The sequence below is a fragment of the Orycteropus afer genome, unplaced genomic scaffold (assembly GCF_000298275.1).
Source record: "Orycteropus afer afer isolate SDZICR_OR568_19922 unplaced genomic scaffold, OryAfe1.0 scaffold00174, whole genome shotgun sequence".
NCBI classification, from domain to species: domain Eukaryota; kingdom Metazoa; phylum Chordata; class Mammalia; order Tubulidentata; family Orycteropodidae; genus Orycteropus; species Orycteropus afer.
This window is the reverse complement of record NW_006921761.1, coordinates 418,003-439,308: the sequence shown is the minus strand read 5'-3', so window position 1 is coordinate 439,308 and position 21,306 is coordinate 418,003. Positions and strand designations below refer to the sequence as shown.

General features: G+C 46.3%; 1 protein-coding gene across 1 annotated transcript in view; it reads left to right on the top strand.

Annotated features, from left to right (window-relative positions):
- The window catches only part of TDRD7 (tudor domain containing 7), a 65,725-nt gene extending 45,533 nt beyond the window's left edge, over positions 1 to 20,192 (top strand). The window contains exons 10-17 of the mRNA XM_007946989.1: positions 3,707 to 3,841; positions 5,670 to 5,756; positions 9,963 to 10,097; positions 12,896 to 13,006; positions 15,175 to 15,352; positions 15,410 to 15,749; positions 19,473 to 19,633; positions 19,972 to 20,192. Coding sequence (XP_007945180.1) covers positions 3,707 to 3,841; positions 5,670 to 5,756; positions 9,963 to 10,097; positions 12,896 to 13,006; positions 15,175 to 15,352; positions 15,410 to 15,749; positions 19,473 to 19,633; positions 19,972 to 20,192 — 1,368 coding nt within the window. The remainder of the gene's footprint in view (positions 1 to 3,706; positions 3,842 to 5,669; positions 5,757 to 9,962; positions 10,098 to 12,895; positions 13,007 to 15,174; positions 15,353 to 15,409; positions 15,750 to 19,472; positions 19,634 to 19,971) is intronic.
- Positions 20,193 to 21,306: the final 1,114 nt, after the last annotated feature.

Here is a 21,306-nt window from a genome sequence, read left to right as displayed (position 1 = left end):
AGCAATGGAGCTGTTCACTTTTTCATGCCAAGAAATTTGGAAGGAGCTACCTGGCCAACTGACTGGAAGAGATCCATATTTGTGCCCAATCCACAGAAAGGTGATCCAACAGAATGTGGAAATTATCAAACAATATCATAATATTACACACTAGAAAAATTTTGCTGAATTCAAAAATGGTTCAAAAAACTCAGAAATGGTTGCAGCAGTATATCGACAGAGAACTACCAGAAATTCAAGTCAGATGCAGAAGAGGACGTGGAATGAGGGGCATCATTGCTGGTGGCTAGTGGATCTCGGCTGAAAGCCAAGAATACCAGCAAGATCTTTACTTTGTTTTATTGACTATGCAAAGGCTTTTGATTGTGTGGTTCTTAATAAATTATGGATAATACTGTGAAGAATGGGAATTCCAGAACAGTTAGACTCATGGAGAACCTGTACCTAGAACCAGAGGCAGTCATTTGACAGAACAAGAGGATACTGCATGGTTAAAATCCAGAAGGGTGTGCATCAGAGTTGTATCCTTTTACCATACATACCAACCTAATGCTGAGCAAATAATCAGAGAAGCTGGACTATATGAAGAAGAGTGTGGCATCAGGATTGGAGGAAGACTTATTAATAGTCTTCAATATGCAGATGACACAGCCTTGGTTACTGAAAGTGTAGAAGACTCGAAGTGCTTACTGATGAAGATCAAAGACTACATACACCTTTCAGTATGGATCATACCTCAGCATAAAGAAAACAAAAATCCTCACAACTGGGCCAATAAACAATATCACAATAAATGGAGAAAAGATTGAAGTTGTCAGAGATTTCATTTCGCTTGGATCCACAGTCAACACCCATGAAAGCACCAGGAAAGTAGATGAAGTACCGCACTGAGCAAATCTGCTGCAAAAGACTTCTTTAAAGTATAGGAAGCAAAGATGTCCCTCTGGAGACTGATGTGCACCTGACTCAAGCTGTGTGTGGTAGTTAAGTTGTGTGTCAATTTGGCTGGACCTGGTTTTGAGTGGCTGGGCAGCTGGATGTAGTTATTCCCATGATGAGACTGGTAATCAGCTCCATGGTGGAATCTACTGGAGCAGCTACCTTAGGGATCTGGTCTGCTTCCAGTGTATAAGAAGCAGCTTTGGGGACAGGCTCTAGCTTTTTGGCATGCTTGGAACCTGTATGTAGCTGAGTCTTCACTCAGTAGCCTGCCACGTTTCCTGCTGATCTTGGGACTGTCTCTGGACTTGAACTAGTGGCCTGCCGTGTTGTTTGGTAATCTTGGGACTGTGCCATTTTGTTTGTCGACCTTGGGTTTGTCAGCCTCAGCAGCTAGTAGCTGCCTGATTGAAGAGACACCTCTAGCTCCAGTGGGCTGTGAGCAAGAAACAGAGCTGAAGCCCAAGGTTGAGGGGCTTTCACCCAGCCCCTAGAGCTGTCACTTTGAACTCGGACTTCTAGAGTCCTGAACTATAAAAGAATAAATCCCTGTTTGTTAAGGCCATCCACCTATTTGTGATATTTTCTGTTAGAGTGGCACTAGAGGGCCAAAACAACATGGTATTTTTAGTAATTTCCCATGCACGTGACAGCTAGACAGTGGGTAGGGAAGACCAATGAAGAATTGATGCATTTGAAGCATGATGTTGGCAAAGAATATTGAAAACATGAACTGCCAGAAGAATGATCAAGTCTGTCTTGGAGGAAGTTCAGCCAGAATACTCCTTAGAAGTGAGATTGACCAGACTTTGTCTCACCTACTTTGGTCATGTTGTCAGAAGGGACCAGTTCTGGAGAAGGATATGCTTGGTTAGCAAAAAAGGGGAAGACCCTCAGTGCGATGGATTGATAGAGTGGCTTCAGTGATGGGCTCACGCATCGCAAAGGTGAAGATGGTGCAGGACCAGGATCTTGTTCTTTTGTTCACAGGGTCACTGTGAGTTGGAGCCAACTCGACAGCACCTAACAACATTTATAACCGAGAATAAACTCCAGGTGGATCAAACGTTTAAACATGAAACTATCCAAGGAAGCAGAGGCATCTAGCCTTATTTTCATCGGAGTGGAAAGAGTGTCCTGAGTATGACCCAGACTCAAAAAACCACAAAGGGAATGTGACACCTTTGAGTATAGAGAAGTGCACCTTCTCTGAAGCAAAGCAGAGAACACACAGGCAAGAATTACAGCTTTTGTTCTGGAAAAAGGTTTGTAACACACATAAGAAATGATGGTCTTCCTTAATATATAAAGAGTTCTTTTCAAGTCAATAATGAAACTGTGGATAAGTGAGTAGAGCAGTGGTCTCAAGTGTGGTCCGACATCCATATCATTTGTCTTCTGTCCTTGTCTGATGAGTGTATGGTAGCATTTTTCCAAGGCCATATAACATGTGGCTTTGTAACAGATTGAGTATCTGCAGAAGCAGATAGGAGACTCTGCCTGTCGCTTACTACCCACTGCCATCAAGTCGATTTCTGACTCCTAGTGACTTACAGGACACCTGGTCATTCAGGGTGGGGGACAGTTTCCAGGGCTGTCATCTTTACAGGAGCAGCTCCCTGGTCTTTTCTCCTGTGAGGCCACTAGAGGGTTTCAGCTGCAGACCTTCTGGCTAGGAGCTGAGCATTTAACTATTGTGTCACCAGGGCTCCTGGAAGGATAATACTGGAAGATTATACAAAAATAGGAAAATTAAATCCATGAAGATGTTGATATTAGTTTTTTTTTTTTTTTTTTTGGATGTCAAGAACATAAATGCCCCCAAAGAGGGAAACCTTTAAATAAATTGCAGAGAGCATCCTTCTGCTGAACAGGGTGAAACATTAAATGTTCATCTTAGACAAGTACGGTGACATGAAGAAAAGACTTGCTTTAATAGGAAGAACAACACTGAGTTGGCTATATGTTATGATTTGACCAAAATGTCTAAAATTAAACCTTTACTGTGATTACAGTTTTTTTAAAAAATTACTAAAACTCATATGGCCTGTGGACCTAAAACAGGCTGATTGATTCTGTTAATGTAAAAATACAGTTTACATAAGCATTTTTTTAATAAGTGGGGAGAAAATAGACCAGAGTTAAAGTTCTTCTTAGCCTTTCAGATAATGTGATGTGGCGATCATTCACGTACGCACCATGTCTGTTCTGTGCCTGACTGATGGTATCAGACAGTCCTTGGGGAAAGAGAGGAGTCCAGGTCCGTTTTTTCCATTTCAGTTGTGAATTTCATCCTCTTACCTGTTCTCCAACATTGAGTCCCTGAGTGATGCAGACAGTCAGCACCCTCGGCTCCCTTCAGACCCACCCAGGGGTTCCTCAGAGAAAGGCCTGGGGACCTCCTGAAAAACCAGCCGTTGAAGACCCTGAGGAGCGCCGTCCTATGCTGGGTTGCGCGGAGCACAGTGCCTCAGACCCTGCTTACAGCAGCTGGTTCTCATCCTCCAGTTTGTAGATTTTAAAATGTAAACACTTGTAATGAGATGAGCTTCACTGGGCTTTTCTGAAAGGTGAGAGATTTTGAAGAAGACTGTGTCACAGTCTGCCTGAGGTGAGATACTTAGAGAGGAATGGAAACACTTGGTCATTCACGGTGGGGGGAATGTGGCCTTTCCTCTTTAGATGCCTGACATTAGGCAGATAAGAGCTCTGTTCTCAAGCATTTGCATGTCTTTAACTTACCAGCATGCCCTCTTGTTGATTCCAGGTCGATGCCATGTACACAGGTGTCAAAGTCACCAACATTTGCTCTGATGGGACCCTCTACTGCCAGGTGCCTTGTAAGGGACTGAACAAACTCAAAGACCTTCTGCACAGGATAGAGGACTACTTCCACTGTAAGGTATGGCAGGGCATCTACAGTTGCAAACAAGAGCAGTTCACTCTGTTGCATAAATATGAGACATTTTTGAAAAGTTTGAGATAGACTCTTGAGAATACTGGGTAAGAACACCAGACTTCAGAGCTTAAATTAAAAAACAAACCTCCTTGTTGAGCTCTGAGTCATACCAGCCTTGGGCCTCAATGGCTGCCTTGTGAAATGAGGCTGTTAGTAGTAGTGCATACCTGCAGGACTGTCAGGAGGACTGGCTGCAAGAGGCATAAAGGAAGTGCTTAACAGCTGGTGGACTTGTAGGTAGTTGATGGTCCTGCTAAACCAGCTAGACCTTCTGCCTGAGCCATGGAGAGACCCTGGAACTTAGAATAAAACCTTTCTTGGTTCTGCCCTCATCTTGTTAGGCTTTCCTTCCCAGGGTCATTATGGTCCCTGAGAACCTGCCACTGTGGTCAGTGGGATTCTGCAGTGTAAATTGCATTAGTAATCTCCTTCGTAACTCTAGGGCTCTTTTCTGAATCGGGATCTGTAAGGGTTTTTCTTTGTGTTAAGTCCCTAGAAAGTAGTTCCCTGTACCTCCCCTAGGACATTGCCATCCTAATCCAGAACATGCCTGGATTTCCAGGTGGCACTGCTTCAGTCCCTGCCTCCCACCCCTGCAAGTGAGGCTTTCCTTTAATTTACAAAGTATTTGGGCACCTCGGGACAGTAGTACGTGGCTTGGCTGTTCGGATACTCGTTCCCCTTACTGGTGTGTAGGCTTCTGGAGGGTAGTGGCTGTGCCTTGCCAGTCTTTCTGTCCCTCATAGTACCTGATCTAGTGTGTCACCTAGAGAGGGGATGCCAAAATATTTGGTGAATTGAGTTCACTGTATTCAGACCACAGACTGGAATTGGGTCATTGGATCCATAGCTTTGCCTCTTTCTGCATTACAAATATTATGTATGTGTCTCAAAGTTGTTAACCAAACCAAACCAAACCGACTGCCATGGAGTCAATTCCAACTCATAGCAACCCCTGTAGGTTTCCAAGCCTGTAGATTTTTACAGACGCAAACTGCCTCATCTTTCTCCCGTGGAGTGGCCGGTGGGTTTGAATCGCCAACCTTTTAGTTAGCAGCCCAATGCCTTAACCACAGCACCATCAGAGCTCCATCCCAGAGTCATTACGGAAGTTAATTTATCTTGGAGAATTCGGAGACACGCAGAGAGACTGATTCTGACGACTCATTTGCATGCATGTCCTTGTGACCCACAGTGGTGGAAAGCTCTCTTGACATCTGGTGTTGCTAACCTGAGTTAGTTAAGACATTGCCTGTGGGGAGGGTGGAACCACTCACCCTGAACTGAAAGCCCTTAGGCAAGCTCCCAGCTTCGGGCTTCACCCTGAATGGTCGGCATTTCACCGGCAAATGTCTGTGGAAGGCACTTCCTTGGTTCTGGAATTGAGAATCTTCCTTAGAGTCTCCTGTTGGAAGATGCAGAGACGAGGCCTCGCAGGCAGCAGGCCTCCTGGTTCCATCCCTGATGGCCTGCTGCTGCTTGTCGCCCTGGTGGGGCCAGAGCACCTGACCTTCAGGCCAACGTTTCCTGGACGTTTTAACCGTACTGATTATGAGCTGTGGCCCAGAAGGCAAGTGACTCGCCATTGTCGACACGTGCCTGACTAATAGGGCCAAGTTCCCCTTGGAGGGAAGGCGCTGGCGCAGATGCTCTGTGGCATTCTGGGTGGACAGGCTGCCTGTGCCCCATTGTCCTGCTGTCGTCTGCTTTGGATGGTGGAGCAGTTTGCTCTCTGCTGGGAGTAATGAAGCCTCTGCTTTCTGTCTTGTAGCATATGACCTCCGAGTACTTCATCTCATTACCGTTCTGTGGGAAGATCTGCCTCTTCCATTTCAAGGGAAAGTGGTCACGAGTAGAGGTAAAGTCAAGACTGAACTGCTTCCAACGTCTTATAAAATATTTCAGACAAGCACACAATTTTAAAAAACGGATTAAGTCCCCATGTACTCATCACTTGGGTAAGAAATCAGACATAACCAGTATGGTTCAGGCCCTCACTTACATCTCCTTTCCTCTCCCCCAACCCCTAGTGGAGCTCCCAAGTGCATAAAGTAATGTGGAGTGAAAGAGTAAGTGAATGAATATAAGTAGAACTCAATGAATGTGTTTTTGAAGGTGATGTCAACAGTAACTGTATTGATCCTTCTGAAACACATTTTTCACTCATTACTCTGGTGAGCTTCCTCTCTGTGGGTGTGGGCAGCTCTGCTTCCCATGTAGTCTCTTACCTCCGGTAAAACGGTAACGGGTATGCCAGTTCCCTCTCCCGTCCCCTCATGATGGACGTCCACGTGGTTGCTGGCATGAGGCCCCTCTGTAGTCTCCATCCCAGGGTGGGAAAGGAGTCTGCAGGTATCAGGAATGCATATCTTGAACTTTATCAGGTTATTTCCTGGTTGCCCTCCAAAGCCATCCTTCCATTGAGGATGTTGGCCTTTGAGGGTGTCCCCTTCGTGGGGAGACTGAGCAATGCCCACCCTCCTGCCTGGATCGAAGGCCCTGTCTCCTGCCCAGGGTGGCGTTGGCTTCAGTACTAACACACTTCTCTGCTTCCCACCTCTAACGGTTCTCCTGACTTTCTTGTAAGGTCAATATGAGTGTGAAAGGAGATTTATTTAGCTGTTGCTAGTATTTCTAAACCAAACTCGCTGTCATTGAGTTGATTCCGACTCATAGCGACCCCCTTTGGGTTTCTGAGGTGGCAAATCTTTACGAAAGTCGATTGCCCAGTCTTCCTTCTGCAGAGTGGCTGGTGGGTTTGAGCCGCCAGCGTTCTGGTTAGCAGTCAGATGCCTTAGGCACTACACCACCAGTATGTCTATGTTTCTTAAAAGGCAGATTTTAGATGTTGGGGGGATACCGACTGTTATGTTTTCTGTTTGTTTAAAGTACCTAGTTTGCCTGACTGCTAAAGATGCAAGTCTTGGTTTGATTTTGTTTTTATTCTATTTTTCCTTTGTTGCAAAGATTCTTAACCTAAGTACAAAGACCTCTACTTTCGGGGTGGGTGGTGTCCCTGAACCCCAAGAACTATACAAATTATAGGCATACTTCAGACATGTTTTGGGTTCAGGTCCAGATCACCACAATAAAGCAAGTTACATGGATTTTTTTGGTTTCCCAGTGCATGTGAAAGTTGGATTTACACTACATGGTAGTCTATTACGTGTACAATAATAACATCACGAAAAGTTTGAAATATCATGAGAAGGACTGAAATGTGACAGACAGACCCGAAGTGAGCACATGCTGTTGGAACATTGGTAGCAACGGACTTGTTGCGTGCAGGGCGGCTGCACACTTTCAGTCTGTGAAAGGCGTGCTGTCTGCCAGCGCGGTAAAGGGAGATGCAGTCAAGCAAAGTGCCTGTGTGGTCGTTCTCCAGCACCGCCGTCGCGCTCACACCACGGTCGGCCGCTTCAGCATACACAGTGATCGCCTCACGCTGTAGGAGCCTGGAAGTGCAAGCCCAGGGCACCGGCCTTGGGGGTGTCTCTCCTCAGCTGCTTTTCCTGGCGATCTTCACGGGGCCTGTATCTGTCTTCCCCCATTGCTGGTTGCTTCTCTCACCCAATCTGCTTGTTTTATATCTGAAGGTAATTGGCTTAAACAAAACTGATATGGCCTCATTAACATAAAAAAAAAAAAAGAAAAAGAAAAGCACCCTCTTCCCAAATAGCATTACATCCACAAATATAGGGGTTGCATTTACAGCACATACTTGGGGCGGGGTGGGACGCAGTTCAGTCCACAGCAGTGTGTATGCATGTATTTTAAGGGGTGTGGGTGGGAGTGTCCATGATTTCCCCACGATTCTTACATGAAGCAGCCCCCAGAAGGTGAACCATTGCCTTCTTGGTCTATTAGGGTATTAGGCTTCCTCTTCCTTGCAGGGTGAAGTCCAAGTTCTTTAGCTCATGATGTTGGCTCCTCGCGAGGCTTTGCTGCTTTCTGTCCTGTATCTTGCCCTCCCCTGCCTCTCACAGCTGCCATGCTTGTTGACCCCACACCTCCTCCTTCCCTCTGGGTCTTTGCCCATCCTTTCCCCTCTGTTTGAAGGCTCAGGTGAGCCCTAACTAGATGCCCACAAACCTGGTTTACTCCCAGTCACCATTTAAGGTTAGCTTTGACAGGGTGTAAATTAACTAGGTGACTTAGGAAATAAGTACAAATTTCTAATTAATATGATGATTTATTAAAATAACAAGAAGTTCACACAATTTAACATTAAAATGTTATAGAAGAATACTTAATGACAGAGATGTTTATGATATATTGAGTGGAAACAGTCAATTAGGAAATAGTACAGACCAGTAGGTTCTAATATTTGTGAATGTATCAGAAAAAAGACTAGAAGGATGCACACAAAATTTGACAGTCATTATCTCTGTATTGGATCACAAATGATTTTTCTATTCTCTTTAAGTATCTAAAGTTTCTATAATAGAGATAGTATAAGGCAATCATGAGAAAAAGGTAAAGTTTTTAAAGAAAAGTATGTAATGTTGGCTTTCCGTCCTCCTGTGAGCTTCCCGTGCCACCTGCTCCCAGCCTGGGCAGGTGCCCCTCCTCCACGTGCTCATAACGCCCTGTGCAGAACTTAGTTGTACTCACAAGTTTATGTCGTGTCCCGTGAGGCCAGCAGCCCTTAGAGATGAGGAAGCAGTCCTCTGTGGCCCAGAGATGCCTGGGTATAAGGCACTCAGTACGTGCCATCCAGACCATTGTATATATTCAGTGCACATGTTTGAATAAACAAACACATTTAAAAATCTTGTTTGGTAATATTGATTGTGCTTGTTTTGTCTTCAGACATTAACATTTTCCTGATGTTCTATTCATAATGCTTTCTCTGGGGCAGTAGGAAGGGGCTTTACTTTTGGTAGATGACTTCTGCGTCTGGAGTGACCCGGTCCATCTTGACAGTCCCTGTCTTGAAGGCCCCACCATTGTTCAGGTTGCAGTTACTGCAGTTGGTGGCTTACAACCCCTCCCACATTCTGATGGGGCCGTGTCTAGCCAGTGTAATTACATTCAGTGATGGCAAGTATCACCGTGACTTATGGATCCTTAAGAGCACGTGTACAATCTTGTATTGGGATGTTGTCATTATGGATGGAAATCATTTTAGCACAGGGAGACAATGAATTGCTCTAAGTCTGTGGCTTCCCCATCTCTGAACGATAAATCTGGACTGACTTCATCTCTTTATATTCTGAGTTTCAGTGATCTCAGGACGAATGGTGAAATTATCATTAGATTTTTTTCTAATGAAGCTATGGAATACCAAAATACCTTATAATTTAAAAAATATACTAGCATTTATCTGTGACAAGCGCATTTGTTTCTAAATTATCTCTGTTCTTAATCTCTCATTGCTAAGACATGATAATTTTTTCTCATATTTTAATATTTTAGAGAGCAGACTACATCTTCTAATCAGCATAAATAGTATAGAATTTGGGAACTCAGGTGGCATAGAGCCTAAGGCATTTGACTGCTAACCAGAGGGCTTGCAGTTCAAACCCACCAGCCACTCCTCAGAAGGAAGACTGGGCAATCTACTTCCGTAGTGATACCGCCTTGGAAACCCAAGGAGAGGTCACTATGAGTTGGATCCAACTTGATGGCAGTGAGTTTGGTGTTGGTTTAGTATAGAATTTAATAAATAGTAAATATTACCGTATTTGTCTCGGAAGGAAGATGAGGCAATCTACTTCCGTAAGTGATACTGCCTCGGAAACCCAAGGAGGGGTTGCTATGAGTTGGGGCCGACTTGACGGCACATAACAACAACAACAACTGTATTTGTGAGTTTTATTATTTTTATGAGTTTACTGGTTATCACTGATTAAAGACATTAACAATTAAATATTGAAATCATTCTACTCTTAAAAGAATGTCTTCCTAGTAAATAAATCCATTTTAAAATTAGGGAAATCTTAGCACTGGTCATCTTTGTTGTCTTTTCTGCACAGTTTGGAGTTTGCACAGAATGCAGTTGCACAGAAGCCTTGGGTCTGTGGAGGTGCTGATAAACTGGCCAACGCTTGTCTTGTTTCAGGTCACAAACGTTCACAGTAGCCGTGCTCTAGACGTTCAGTTCCTCGATTCTGGCACCGTGACGTCTGTAAAGGTGTCAGAGCTCCGGGAAATTCCACCACGGTTCCTGCGAGAGATGATTGCCATACCACCTCAGGTACTTTATGGGATGGGGCAAGGGGGTCCGCTGGCGCTGACGTCACAGGCGAGGGGGTCCACTGACACTGACGTCACAGGCAAGGGGGTCCACTGGTGCTGATGTAACAACCAGTGGGTCCGCTGGCGCTGACGTCGCAGGCGAGGGGGTCTGCAGGTGAGGGGGTCCGCTGGCAGAGATTTGGATGCATTTGTAATCATGGTGAGAGATTCCCTCTCAGTTTGATCTCAATGATTGAAATCTTAGTTTTTAAGAAAACTAGAAACTGTCTAAATGTGGTCGTTGACTGATTTTGAGAAGTAAAAGTTGGCTGACTTGGACAGTAAGAGCCGCCAAGCTTAACAGCTCCTGCTTACACAATATTGTTTGGTAAATGTTTGTTTTCAAATAACGAAATGGTATTTAGTTAGAGATTCTGGTTTAATAATTGGATGACAATACTAATCTCTACATGGTTCCAGTGTCTCGCATGTAAATGTTTACTTCCAGAATTCTTGGTTTAATTGGATAACCATTCCCTTTGGAAATCTGTATTTAATCATTTTCTCATATGATCCTGTCCCCACAGATTCTAGGAGAAAAGGTGCACTTTGCCTCAATACTAATTACGGGCTTAGTGAGCTCTCTCTGATGTTAGATTTAGTACGGGAAGTACTGACTTTTTTAAAAAATGAACTTCCCCCAATTCTACAGATTCTAAGAGGCCCCTTGCTTGTCTTTGCCAGAAGGCATCAATTGCAATTCAAAGTTAGCGAGTAGAGAGGGTTAGGGTTAGCAACCAGAGGCCAGGAGGACTGGGCTCCGTTATTTCTCTTCTCCAGTTGCCTCGCTTTTCGAAACAAGGGCTGCCCCAAAGAAGGTGTTTAATGTCCTCAACCCTGTCTCCAAAGTCACTTTGACTTTACTGTTGGTCAGGAGCTCTGGTGGTGTAGTACCTAAGGCATTTGACTGCTAACCAGAAGGCTGGCGGTTCAACCCCACCAACCACTCCTTGGAAGGAAGGTTGGGCAATCTACTTCTGTAGTGATACTGCCTCGGAAACCCAAGGAGGGGTCACTAGAGTCGGGTCTGACTCGACGGCAGTGCGTTTGGCTCTGGCTTCTTTCTGTTGGTCAGCCTCATCCTGAAAATGGGTGGATCCTTCCGTGAGGTTGTCACTGTTGTTAGGTGCTATGCGTCATCTCCAGCTTGTGGCGATCCCATGCACTCCGTCACTGAACGACACTGCTGGCCTTTGCATCCCTTGTTAGAACGTGTGTCCTGGGCCACCTTACTGAGGAAAGGCTCCCTGGCTGGAGAACAGGGGATCTTTCCTGCTGCTTCAGATTGCCTGCTGTTTACAGAGCAGTAGCTTTTTTGTGCTACAGCGTTAAAATCCATTTAAGCACTGTTGTCTTATCTAGATTTGTTTCTTGATAGATGCAAGGACTCCTGGTTGAGGAGGGCATAGTGGCCAGCTAGGCCGGTCCTCTGGCTAACAGTACACCTGTGTAGCAACCTGATGGGCTGTAGGTCCAAATTGTGACCCATGCATGTGCGTTTTTGGTTCTCACAGTGTTTTAAAAATGTGAATTAGTTGGCAGGATTTAAAAGTCAGATTTCACACCGAAATCCCTACTTCTGGCTTCTCGTGAGAAATTTGAGAAGACGTGACCATGTGGAGTGCTCGTCCCCAAGGATAGCAGTCCACAGGAGCCTTGGATGTGGCCCTCTTTCTGCAGGGCCTGCCCTTTCCAGTGCGCTGGCCCCATTACCTGCCCGGCCCTGCAGGCATTAGTGGACTCTCTCCTGCAACCTCTTCCTCACCGAGAAAGATGCCGCATCCAGGGACCACGGTGGAGACTAGCAGCCCTTGAAGGAGGAGGGGTCATGGAGGGAGGAAGGGGCTCAGAGGGGAAGTGGATGTCATCTCCTTGCCAAAGTTGCCCCCATAAACCGGAAAGGCTGGTACGAGACTGCAGGGGTCCCTGAGGTCATCTTTTCCTCCCTGCTGTGACCAATCTGTTGAAACCTTGTGTAGGCAGAGGAGAAAATTGGGCTTTGGGCCTGTGTGGATTTCTGTTTCTCTTACCTTTCTTGGCACCTTAGTGGCACAGTGGTTAAAGCGCTAGGTGGTGGACTGAAAGGTCAGCTGTTGGAACCCACTAGCCGCTCTGGGAGAAAGACGTGGTGGTCTTTGTCCATAAAGATTTGGAAACCCTAGGGGCAGTTCTGCTCTGTCCTGTAGGGTTGCCGTGAGTCAGAATCCACTTGATAGCAGTGAATTTGGGGGGCTTACCTTTCAGAATTCATTGCAGCCTCCTTGAAAAGGTGAGCGTGATGCCCGGACCCACAAGGTGCCCAGGGCACGCTGAGTGAAGCATTGACGGCTCCAGACAAATCTTGACAGCAGGGCTCAGATGTCATCTAAGTGGCATGATTTGGGGTTTGGCTTAGAGGGGAGACCTAGACATGAGTCCCAACCCTGTCACTTTGCAGCTCTGTGATCTTACACCAGTCAGCCCTGTGCGTCTGTCTCTCTGCCCATACAGTGGGGGCCAGCACCATCCAGCAGGTGTTGTAGGGTAAGAAGTGTGTGAAGTACCTGGTACGTGTCCTGGTCCCTAACAGAGTAAAGACAGCAGCAGCGGGCCAGGTGGAGCCAGCACAGAGCAGACCCTCGAGCCAAAGGCCGTGATGCCTGTTGGCAGCCGCTGCTGTCGTTGGGGCATCTGAGTTGTAAGAAGCTAGTGCTGACGTGACTTGTAAGCACTAGTTTTAAGATGGCGTGTTTGCTTTTCCATTCTGTTTCTTTCCAGGCTATCAAGTGCTGTCTGGCAGACCTTCCGCAGTCCGTTGGCGTGTGGACGCCAGACGCCGTGCTCTGGCTGAGAGACTCTGTTTTGAATTGCTCTGACTGTAGCATTAAGGTTAGTTGTCTTCCTGATCCTGATGCGGTCAGTAAAGGAGCTGGTAGCTCGATGGCCCATGTGTGTTTTGGGAAGGAATTTTATCTTATAAACTGATGCTCCCACATCTGACACACATGTATAGTCAAGAGATTGGATAGATATGTAGGTATGTGTCATGATTTCATTGTTTTTTATTTAAGAAGTTACACTGTTTCTCCAGTGTAATTTGCAAAACCCTCATGTATTTTTTTTCCCATTATTAAAGGGGGACAGATGGCTTGTGCTCATGTCTGTTTTCCAACAGAGAGGATCATGTATCTCTTGATAAAGGTTTCTAACAATTCCTTAAATAGGTCTTTTTCTTCTGTAGCAGAAAGGACTGTGGACACATGGTGTGTTTCTAGTCTTGACTGTTGCACTGTTTTTTATTTAAGCGGCTACACTCATTTCACTGGGTCCCGTTTCTTTGGTGTGCTTTTGCATCTTCACGTCAAAGACGGTGCTCGTATTTCCAAGGGAAGCAGCGTCACAGATGTGTTTGTCTGTCAGTAGATGGAACTAGCGTTGTGATTTTACATCAGCTTTTAATAAAGAGAAAACCCTGAGGAGCACGTTCACGAAGATCTTTGCATGATCTGCGTGGACATGGATTCTCCCATCCCCACACTCCGCTGGAGTTTATAGGGCACCCTCAATTATGTACCATTCCATATTATTGTTCCATTGTCTCATGATAATGAAAATTGTTTTTTCAGCTACTTTTTAAGCTCCTGAGCCTAGGGTTTTGGGTTTTCAGTAAAAATACTTTTTAATTGGTTTTCATATTGTACATTAAATCATAAATATAAAAGTGAATTAACAGCCAGTCTCTCATTGCCAAATCGAAAGGTGAATTTCAGTAGATTTGTGTTGCTGGGAAGAAACAGAGACGTTAATGGTGGGGGATGGAGTGCTTTGCACGGTCTCCCCCCTTCATGGCTGTGTTCCTGCCTTGCGGTCCCATCCCTGTTGGATAAAAGATGGATGCGGCTAGAAATGCCTCACCCTTGGCACTCCTAAAATAAATCAGAAGAACTGATGACAATTAGCAGTCACCTGACCCTCTGGGGAAGAGCTCTGTGATTAAAGCATTGGGCTGCTAACCAGAAGGTCGGCGGTTTGAACCCAGCCTCTCCATGGGACAAAGATGAGGCAGTCTGCTACCATAAAGACTGAAAGCCTTGCAAACCCTATGGGGCAGTTCTGCTCTGTCCTCTAGGGTCACTGTGAGTCAGAATCGACTCAGTGGCAGTGGGTTGGGTTATGTTCGGTTTGGCTAACCCTCTGGGACCTAGCGTTTCTAAAGTACGATCCCAGCTGACCATACGTCCCCTGTTCAGTGTGTGGTCTTCTTGTGCTGACACTCTTCCCACTGCAGAGACGGCAGAGGGAGCTAGGTAATCCAGACGTCAGACGTCTCCTGGGTGAAAGGTACAGAACCTCACAGAGCGCTCCTTCTCCCCAGCCCTCTCTTCCCTTGTAACAGTGGAAAGGAGAGGTGGGGGTGAGGAGAAAGACCAGGATTAAACAAGGTGTGGGGACCAGAGGTCCCCAGGGGTCAGGCGGGTGCCATGGCCTTGTCCTTTCCTTCCCACTCTGAGGGCACAGTGCCCTTGAGCAGAACTAGGCACAGGCGTTCGGTCATTGCCGTGCTTGTGTTGGTGGTGCTGGGGGTTCAACACGTGGGAGTCGTTACTCTGCTCCTTCCACCAAGTGTTCACAGTGTCTTCACTACGTCATGTTCAGTCACGGTCTGTGGCACCCCTCCCTTTTCAGCGGTGATGGACTCTGATGAGACAGTGCTTAGAGGTTGTCAGAGCTAAAGGTCAGGAACTGTCCCGTTTCCATGAGGTGCTGTTTCCTAGACCATTTAGACTGACAAACTCACTCCTGCTTAAAGCCATGGCCGATGATTGGCTTCTCTCAAGTAATACAAATGGTGGGCCGATAATTGGGCTTCTCGCAAATAATACGAATGGTGGGCCGATAATCGGGCTTCTCTCAAGTAATACGAATGGTGGGCTTTCTTCCAATGACTGTGTTTTCATATTGAAGGTTACATGTAAGATTCTATATGACTTCAGTTTATAACTTGGTCTACACTTACTTTCTTAAAGTATCTCTGTGTGTGTGTCTGTTTCCCACAGGTCACAAAAGTGGATGAAACCAAAGGCATTGTACATATTTATTTATTTACTCCTAAGAACTTCCCCGACCCTCACCGCAGTGTTAATCGCCAGATAATGAATGCAGACCTGTGGAAGCACCAAAAGGATGTGTTTCTGAGCGCCACGTGCAGTGGAGCGGGCTCTCCCAACAGCAAAGGTGGCAGCACCCCCATGGCGGGCAGCACCCCCATGCCAGGCAGCAACCCTATGCCAGGCAGCACCCCTGTGCCGGGCAGCACCCCTGTGCCGGGCAGCACCGCAGACAGTTTCAGAAAGAGCCTCAGTGGTGCCATGAGAAGATCTGTGGTGGCCTACCCCAGCTCGCTCTCTGCGGAGGAACTGCCACCTCCTGCCCACTTGTCCAAACCAGGGGAACACATGGATGTGTATGTGCCTGTGGCCTGTCACCCAGGCTACTTTGTCATCCAGCCTTGGCAGGAGATCCACAAGCTGGAAGTTCTGATGGAAGAGATGATCCTCTATTACAGTGTGTCTGAAGAGCGCCACGTAGCCCTGGAAAAGGACCAAGTGTATGCTGCAAAAGTGGAAAATAAGTAGGTCCCGGGGCAGAGCGTTTTATTCTGACACCAGGAGGCCGTAGTCCGGCAGGGAGACGTCGCCTTGCATGCGTGGGGATTCTGAATGGGAAACTGACCAACGACTTGAGCACTTTTTAATGCTTCAAATTACGTCGTTGATCTAAAAATCTAGGAACTATAGTCCTGTTAAAACCTACTTTTACCTAAACTGAAGGTCTCATATTTTTTCCCTACTTCTCCATTAGAAAATATTAGAAAGATATTTTTTACTGAAAAAATAATTAGGCTTTTAAAGTTTTTTTTAATGACTTTTTATTTTTAAAATAAGATGCTAATCGTAGAAAAGAGAAAGTAAAGAAAAGTGTAAGAGAGTTAAAGCCAGCCATTCAGACATAACACTTGTTACATGCAATATTTGTCTTTCCCTGTCTATTTATGTAGTTGGGATATCACTGTTACGTATAATTTTTTATCGGGTTTTTTCACCTACCATTATACTGGGAACGTTTTTCTGGTGATACAAGTTATTTTTGTTTTATTTTACTTTGAAATTTTTATTGTTATTTAGGTGAAAGTTCACAGAGCAAATTCATTTTACTTGGTACAGGTTCTTCGTAAATATTTTTAATGGCTGAATAATACTCCATCTTAGGGAGAAATCATAATTTACCATTCTCTTTTGTTATTTGGGGATTTTTCTTCCACATTTCTCACTGTTATCAACAATGTCGAAGATAAATATTTGTTTGCATCTCTAATGATTGATTTAGGGAGTGGACTGCCGGAGGAGAATGTCCTTCTTTAAGGGCTTCACAGCTCACAATGTGCATGGTCACTGGCTTCCCTGAGCTCCTGTGTCCCCCGTCATAAAGTGCAGCCATGCATGTGGCCTGGCTGTGGCCTGGCGACAGAGATTTTTCATTGTTTCACATTTGCATCACCACCACCCTCTGCAGAGCCCCTGGGGTGTGCTACTCCGTCTCAGGGAAGCCGCGAGCTCTGCTCTCCATCCCATACTTGGGCCTTGAAAGCTCGGGACGGCCCCGCTTTCCCTGGTCATCCACTTTGCCAGCTTCTCAGGTGCATGAGCAGGCTCCTTTTTTGCTGTTGTCCTGTTACCCCTTTACCTCCACGCACACGCACACACATATACACACATGTACACACATACCCCACATCTCAGTCTAAGGAGTAAAACTGCTTATTTGTCTATAAAATGTTTTTATTTTTGCTTAAGACAGCAAATCATTATTTTTGTCATTTTCATGGGAGAAAATACCTAACTTTTACTCTGGAAAGTATAGTAGCTTTCATTTTGAAAAACATTCAATTTATACATTTTAAGTGTCTAGATTTTTTTTCTTCTTGTTAGTTCATGTTATTTACTGCCTGGTATAAGTAGGTTTAATTCACTATGGAAACATTATTGGTGTTGAATTTGCCTTAATCAGAGCTCTTCAATCCCAGGTAAAACCAAGCTAAGGTGACCTTTCATTATCTGGGGGCAGATTAACGAGCAGGCTCCGGGGAGTCCCCCTTGGGGAGAGAGGTTGTGCAGGAAGGAGACCTAGAGCATGGAGCTGCAGGCCGCCTGTCCGCCCTCGATGGACCTGCATGGCTGTGCCCAAGTTAGTTTGTACCCAGATAATTGAGGGATGCCTGACATACTGAGAGTGGATGGTTGATTTTTTTTTTTTTAAGTTCATAAACTGAATCCATGTAAATGTGTTCAGGGCTTCTGTCTTGCTTAAGACTCCGGAGTATTCATTAAACTTTCTGTAAGCCTTGTTCCCAAGTATACAGTAAATTAAGACTTAGGAGTCTCAGGTACATTTGATATTAACACTGGTTTCCCACCTCCACCTTAGCGTATGAGGAACCTGGAGAAACCCCTCAGCATCAGTCCCAGTCCTGCCCGGGCGTTCCGGACCTGGATCTCGGGGCAGAGCCTGGACTCTGGGTTCCTGGCACTGTCCGGGGCTTCACAGGCACTCCTGCACTGAAATTACACTTAGTCAAAACTAAAGACTGAGTTAAGCTGTTATTTTTGGAAGTTGAAGACAACATTGAAGTCCAGCACCTAGGTTTTCCGATGGTTCGCCCCTCACTGGCCTGTGCCTCTCGGGTGTGGACTCAGAGGACAGACCACCATCCTTCTGCCCTGTGCCGTTTAATAACGATGCTGTCGACAGAAGCCGAGTGGCTTCCTCTCCTTGTGCACTTACACAGACTGGCAATTCACACCAAATTGGCATTTCCACATACGAAAATGTCTCTGCTTTTTTCTGTAGTTTTTCCATACATAGCCTGTCTTCATTTTAATACTGATAACAATAGCTCCCATTTGCCAGGTGCCTGTTGTATGTCAGGCAATGTGCTAGGCACTTTGCTGCGTTACTTCTCCACAGAGAGGTCCGATAAAGAACCCAGTGACACAGCTGGAATATGGCTCGGGTAGGACAGTCTGGCCCCAAAAGCTCATGCAGTTTCTGGGTGCTTTGTCTCATGGCTTATTGCTTGCTGCACCTGCTTGTCTGAAGGTTTTTGGAGTCCCCCAGAAGCCCTCAATCACATACATGTTTAAAGGCGGCCTCTCTTAGATTTCTCACCAGGTCCTACAGCAGCTATGCCGGTTCCCTGTCCCTGTCCTTGTCCTCCGTCAGGTACGCGCCTGCAGCACCGGTCCGGTCTGGCCAGCCCTGGCCTGAAGCGCTGTTGGGGAAAGGGCCTGCTGCTCCATCCCCTGGGCCTGGGGCTGACGGGCCTGTCCCGTCTGAGGCGGAGCAGGACGCCCGCGCTTCAGGAGCCCACGCGGCCTCCGGGACGTGTTTCTGTCTGACAGTGTGAACAGTCTTCCTTTCCTTAGCATGATGGCATTCCTCAACAGGGTACTCAAGGCTGGGAGACTTTAAATGGCCCTCTGTAACTCGCTTTTCTCATTTTGAGGATGTTGATACAGGCCCTGCTGGGGGTGGGGGATTACATTCATGCGAATTTCTCTAACACCTTGAACTCGGGGCTCTGAAACCATGCCCCCGCCCACCCACACACACTCCCTTTCTCGCCCCACCATATGCCCCTGCCCTTCTCCTGTTAATTTTAGGTCTTGGATTAGATACTTTGTTTAGTTTTCTAATGTCCTTGGCATCATTAACACGCTCACCTTTGTGCTCAAACCCTTTTGCCATCTCTCCCCAGTCCACGGCCCCTGCCTGGCTTTCTCGTCCACTCCCCGTGCAGCCTCCCTTCTGCTTGCACTGCCCTTCTGCGCCCTCCCTGCCTGTCTCATCACAATCTTCAGCACAGCCCGGCCCTGCTTGCCTCCCTCTTTCCACCTTCTAACGTGTGCCGTGTACCAAACATGTAGCCATTTTCTGTCTCCCGGGCCAGACTAGAGGGTCCCCCGGCCTCGTCCTGACCATCATCCATGGCATCCGTCTCCTTTGGTTTAATACGTAGTTCATGTGTCAGAATCCTTCCCTAGCTCCATGAGACCACGGACGTCTGTTGAATGACCAGATTCCATCACACGAACCAGTGGCAAAATAGAACAGTAACCATTTTTGAAGGGGGTGCAGGCTCCATCTCGTTAAAAACTTGTCTGACAGGATAGCTTTATGTTTTAATGACCACTGTCCACGTCAGCCATTCTTTTGATCATGAAATGTTCCTCGACCTTCAAGCAGGTGTTAACTGTGTGTGTTTTGTTTTCCTTTCTAATCTACCATGCCCATTGAGGTGGCACAGGGTGCTTTTGAAAGGGATCCTGACCAACGGACTGGTATCCGTGTATGAGCTGGACTATGGCAAACACGAGTTAGTCAGCATAAGGAAGGTGCGGCCCCTGGTGGACATGTTCCGAAAGCTGCCCTTCCAGGCAGTCACAGCTCAGCTGGCAGGTAAGTTTTGTGCAGCTGGAACTCACGCTGCAAAATCATGTCTCTTGTCATGTTGTCCTGGGTCCTTAGCTAGCGATGAACCACCAACCTATTAAGGGTTCCTTCCCCGCACCCCACCCCATAGATAACATCCTGACCGTAATGGGCATTTTCTTTCCATTCTCTATGGATTCCATTTTAATGGAACTTGTGTGTGCAGGTCAGGGTTTCCAGAGGGGCCGCCCTTCAGGCGGACGGCGTTAAGATTGCTCAGCAATCAACACAAGTAGCTTTGCACCGTCACGGCCCTAGGACAGGCTTGTCTGACCCTTCACTTGCACTTCCTGTCTCTCTCCCAGGTGTGAGGTGCAGCCAGTGGTCAGAGGAGGCATCCATGGTGTTCCGAAATCATGTGGAGAAGAAGCCTCTGGTGGCGCTTGTGCAGACGGTCATCGAGAACGCTAACCCTTGGGACCGGAGAGTGGTGGTCTACTTAGTGGACACATCGCTGCCCGACACGGACATCTGGATTCACGACTTCATGTCTGAGTACCTGGTGGAGCTTTCAAGAGTTGACTAATAACTGCTTCTGAGCCTCTGACGGCTCCTTCAGACTTTCCAGCAATAACACGATAGTAGGCATTACAGACTCTCTCTGCTGCACGGTTCTCACTCTTGTGGGGATTGAAAAGAACATGCTTTTGTTTGATGAAAGATATTTAACAAGTTTTGTTTTAACAGAGTTGACTCTTCAAAGAAAACTGCTCTTGAATTAATACTGTAATATTAGAATAAAGATGTTTATCAATATAAAGACTGGCCACCTTGTCATTTCTAGGCTTTATGGTCTCAACACAGAAAGTTGCTGTTTCTAATCACGGTGTCTTCCCTGTAGTACTGGGTTCTTTGATTTGATTTAGAATTTTAGGACTTAGGAGGCCCCAGTCATCAGTCAGAACCCAGGTGGCAAATGAATTTGCAGTGGGCTGCTAACGAGTGGCTCCACCAGCTTCCCCTTCCCGTATAGATGACAGTCAAGCAAACCCTCTGGGGCACAGTTCTACTCAGTTTGGGGCCAGCCGCTATGAGTCAGATCCACTCTACGCAGTGGGTTTGCATTTTTCAGTTGCTAGTAAGTCAGTCTTCCAGAAATACACCATCCCCACATTTTAGGGGAAATGAGTCCCACAGAGACATAATTTGCCTTCAAGCCATTCTGGACTGAGTGAGGACTGGGCCCCAGCCTTCCAGCCCCTGAGCTGGTCTGTCTCCGGGGAGCTGCTGTCCCTTCCTGTCACACGAGTGATCAGGGTCCCCAGCGTCTGTTCTAAAGGCCCCACAGGGCACTTGCCAAAGAGAAATCAGGTACCTGGCCCTCGTTCTCCATCACAGCCAATGAACAGGATGTTAACGATTGCAGCCCAACACAGGCTGTGAGGTGGGAAGGGTCGTGCTTCCATTGGAGGTCAAACTGGAGCAGTCTTTTAGTTACGCAGTATTACTGTATTCATGTATGTATGTCTCGTGCATGTGTGTATCATGTATTCATGTGTGTATCCATGAATATGTATTCCTGTAAATATGCCTTACTCATGTATTCATGTATGTATTGTGTGTGCATGCATGCCGTGTGTGTATGCAGTATGCATGTGTTCATGAATTCCTGCACTTATTTATGTGTCTAGTTAGTTAAA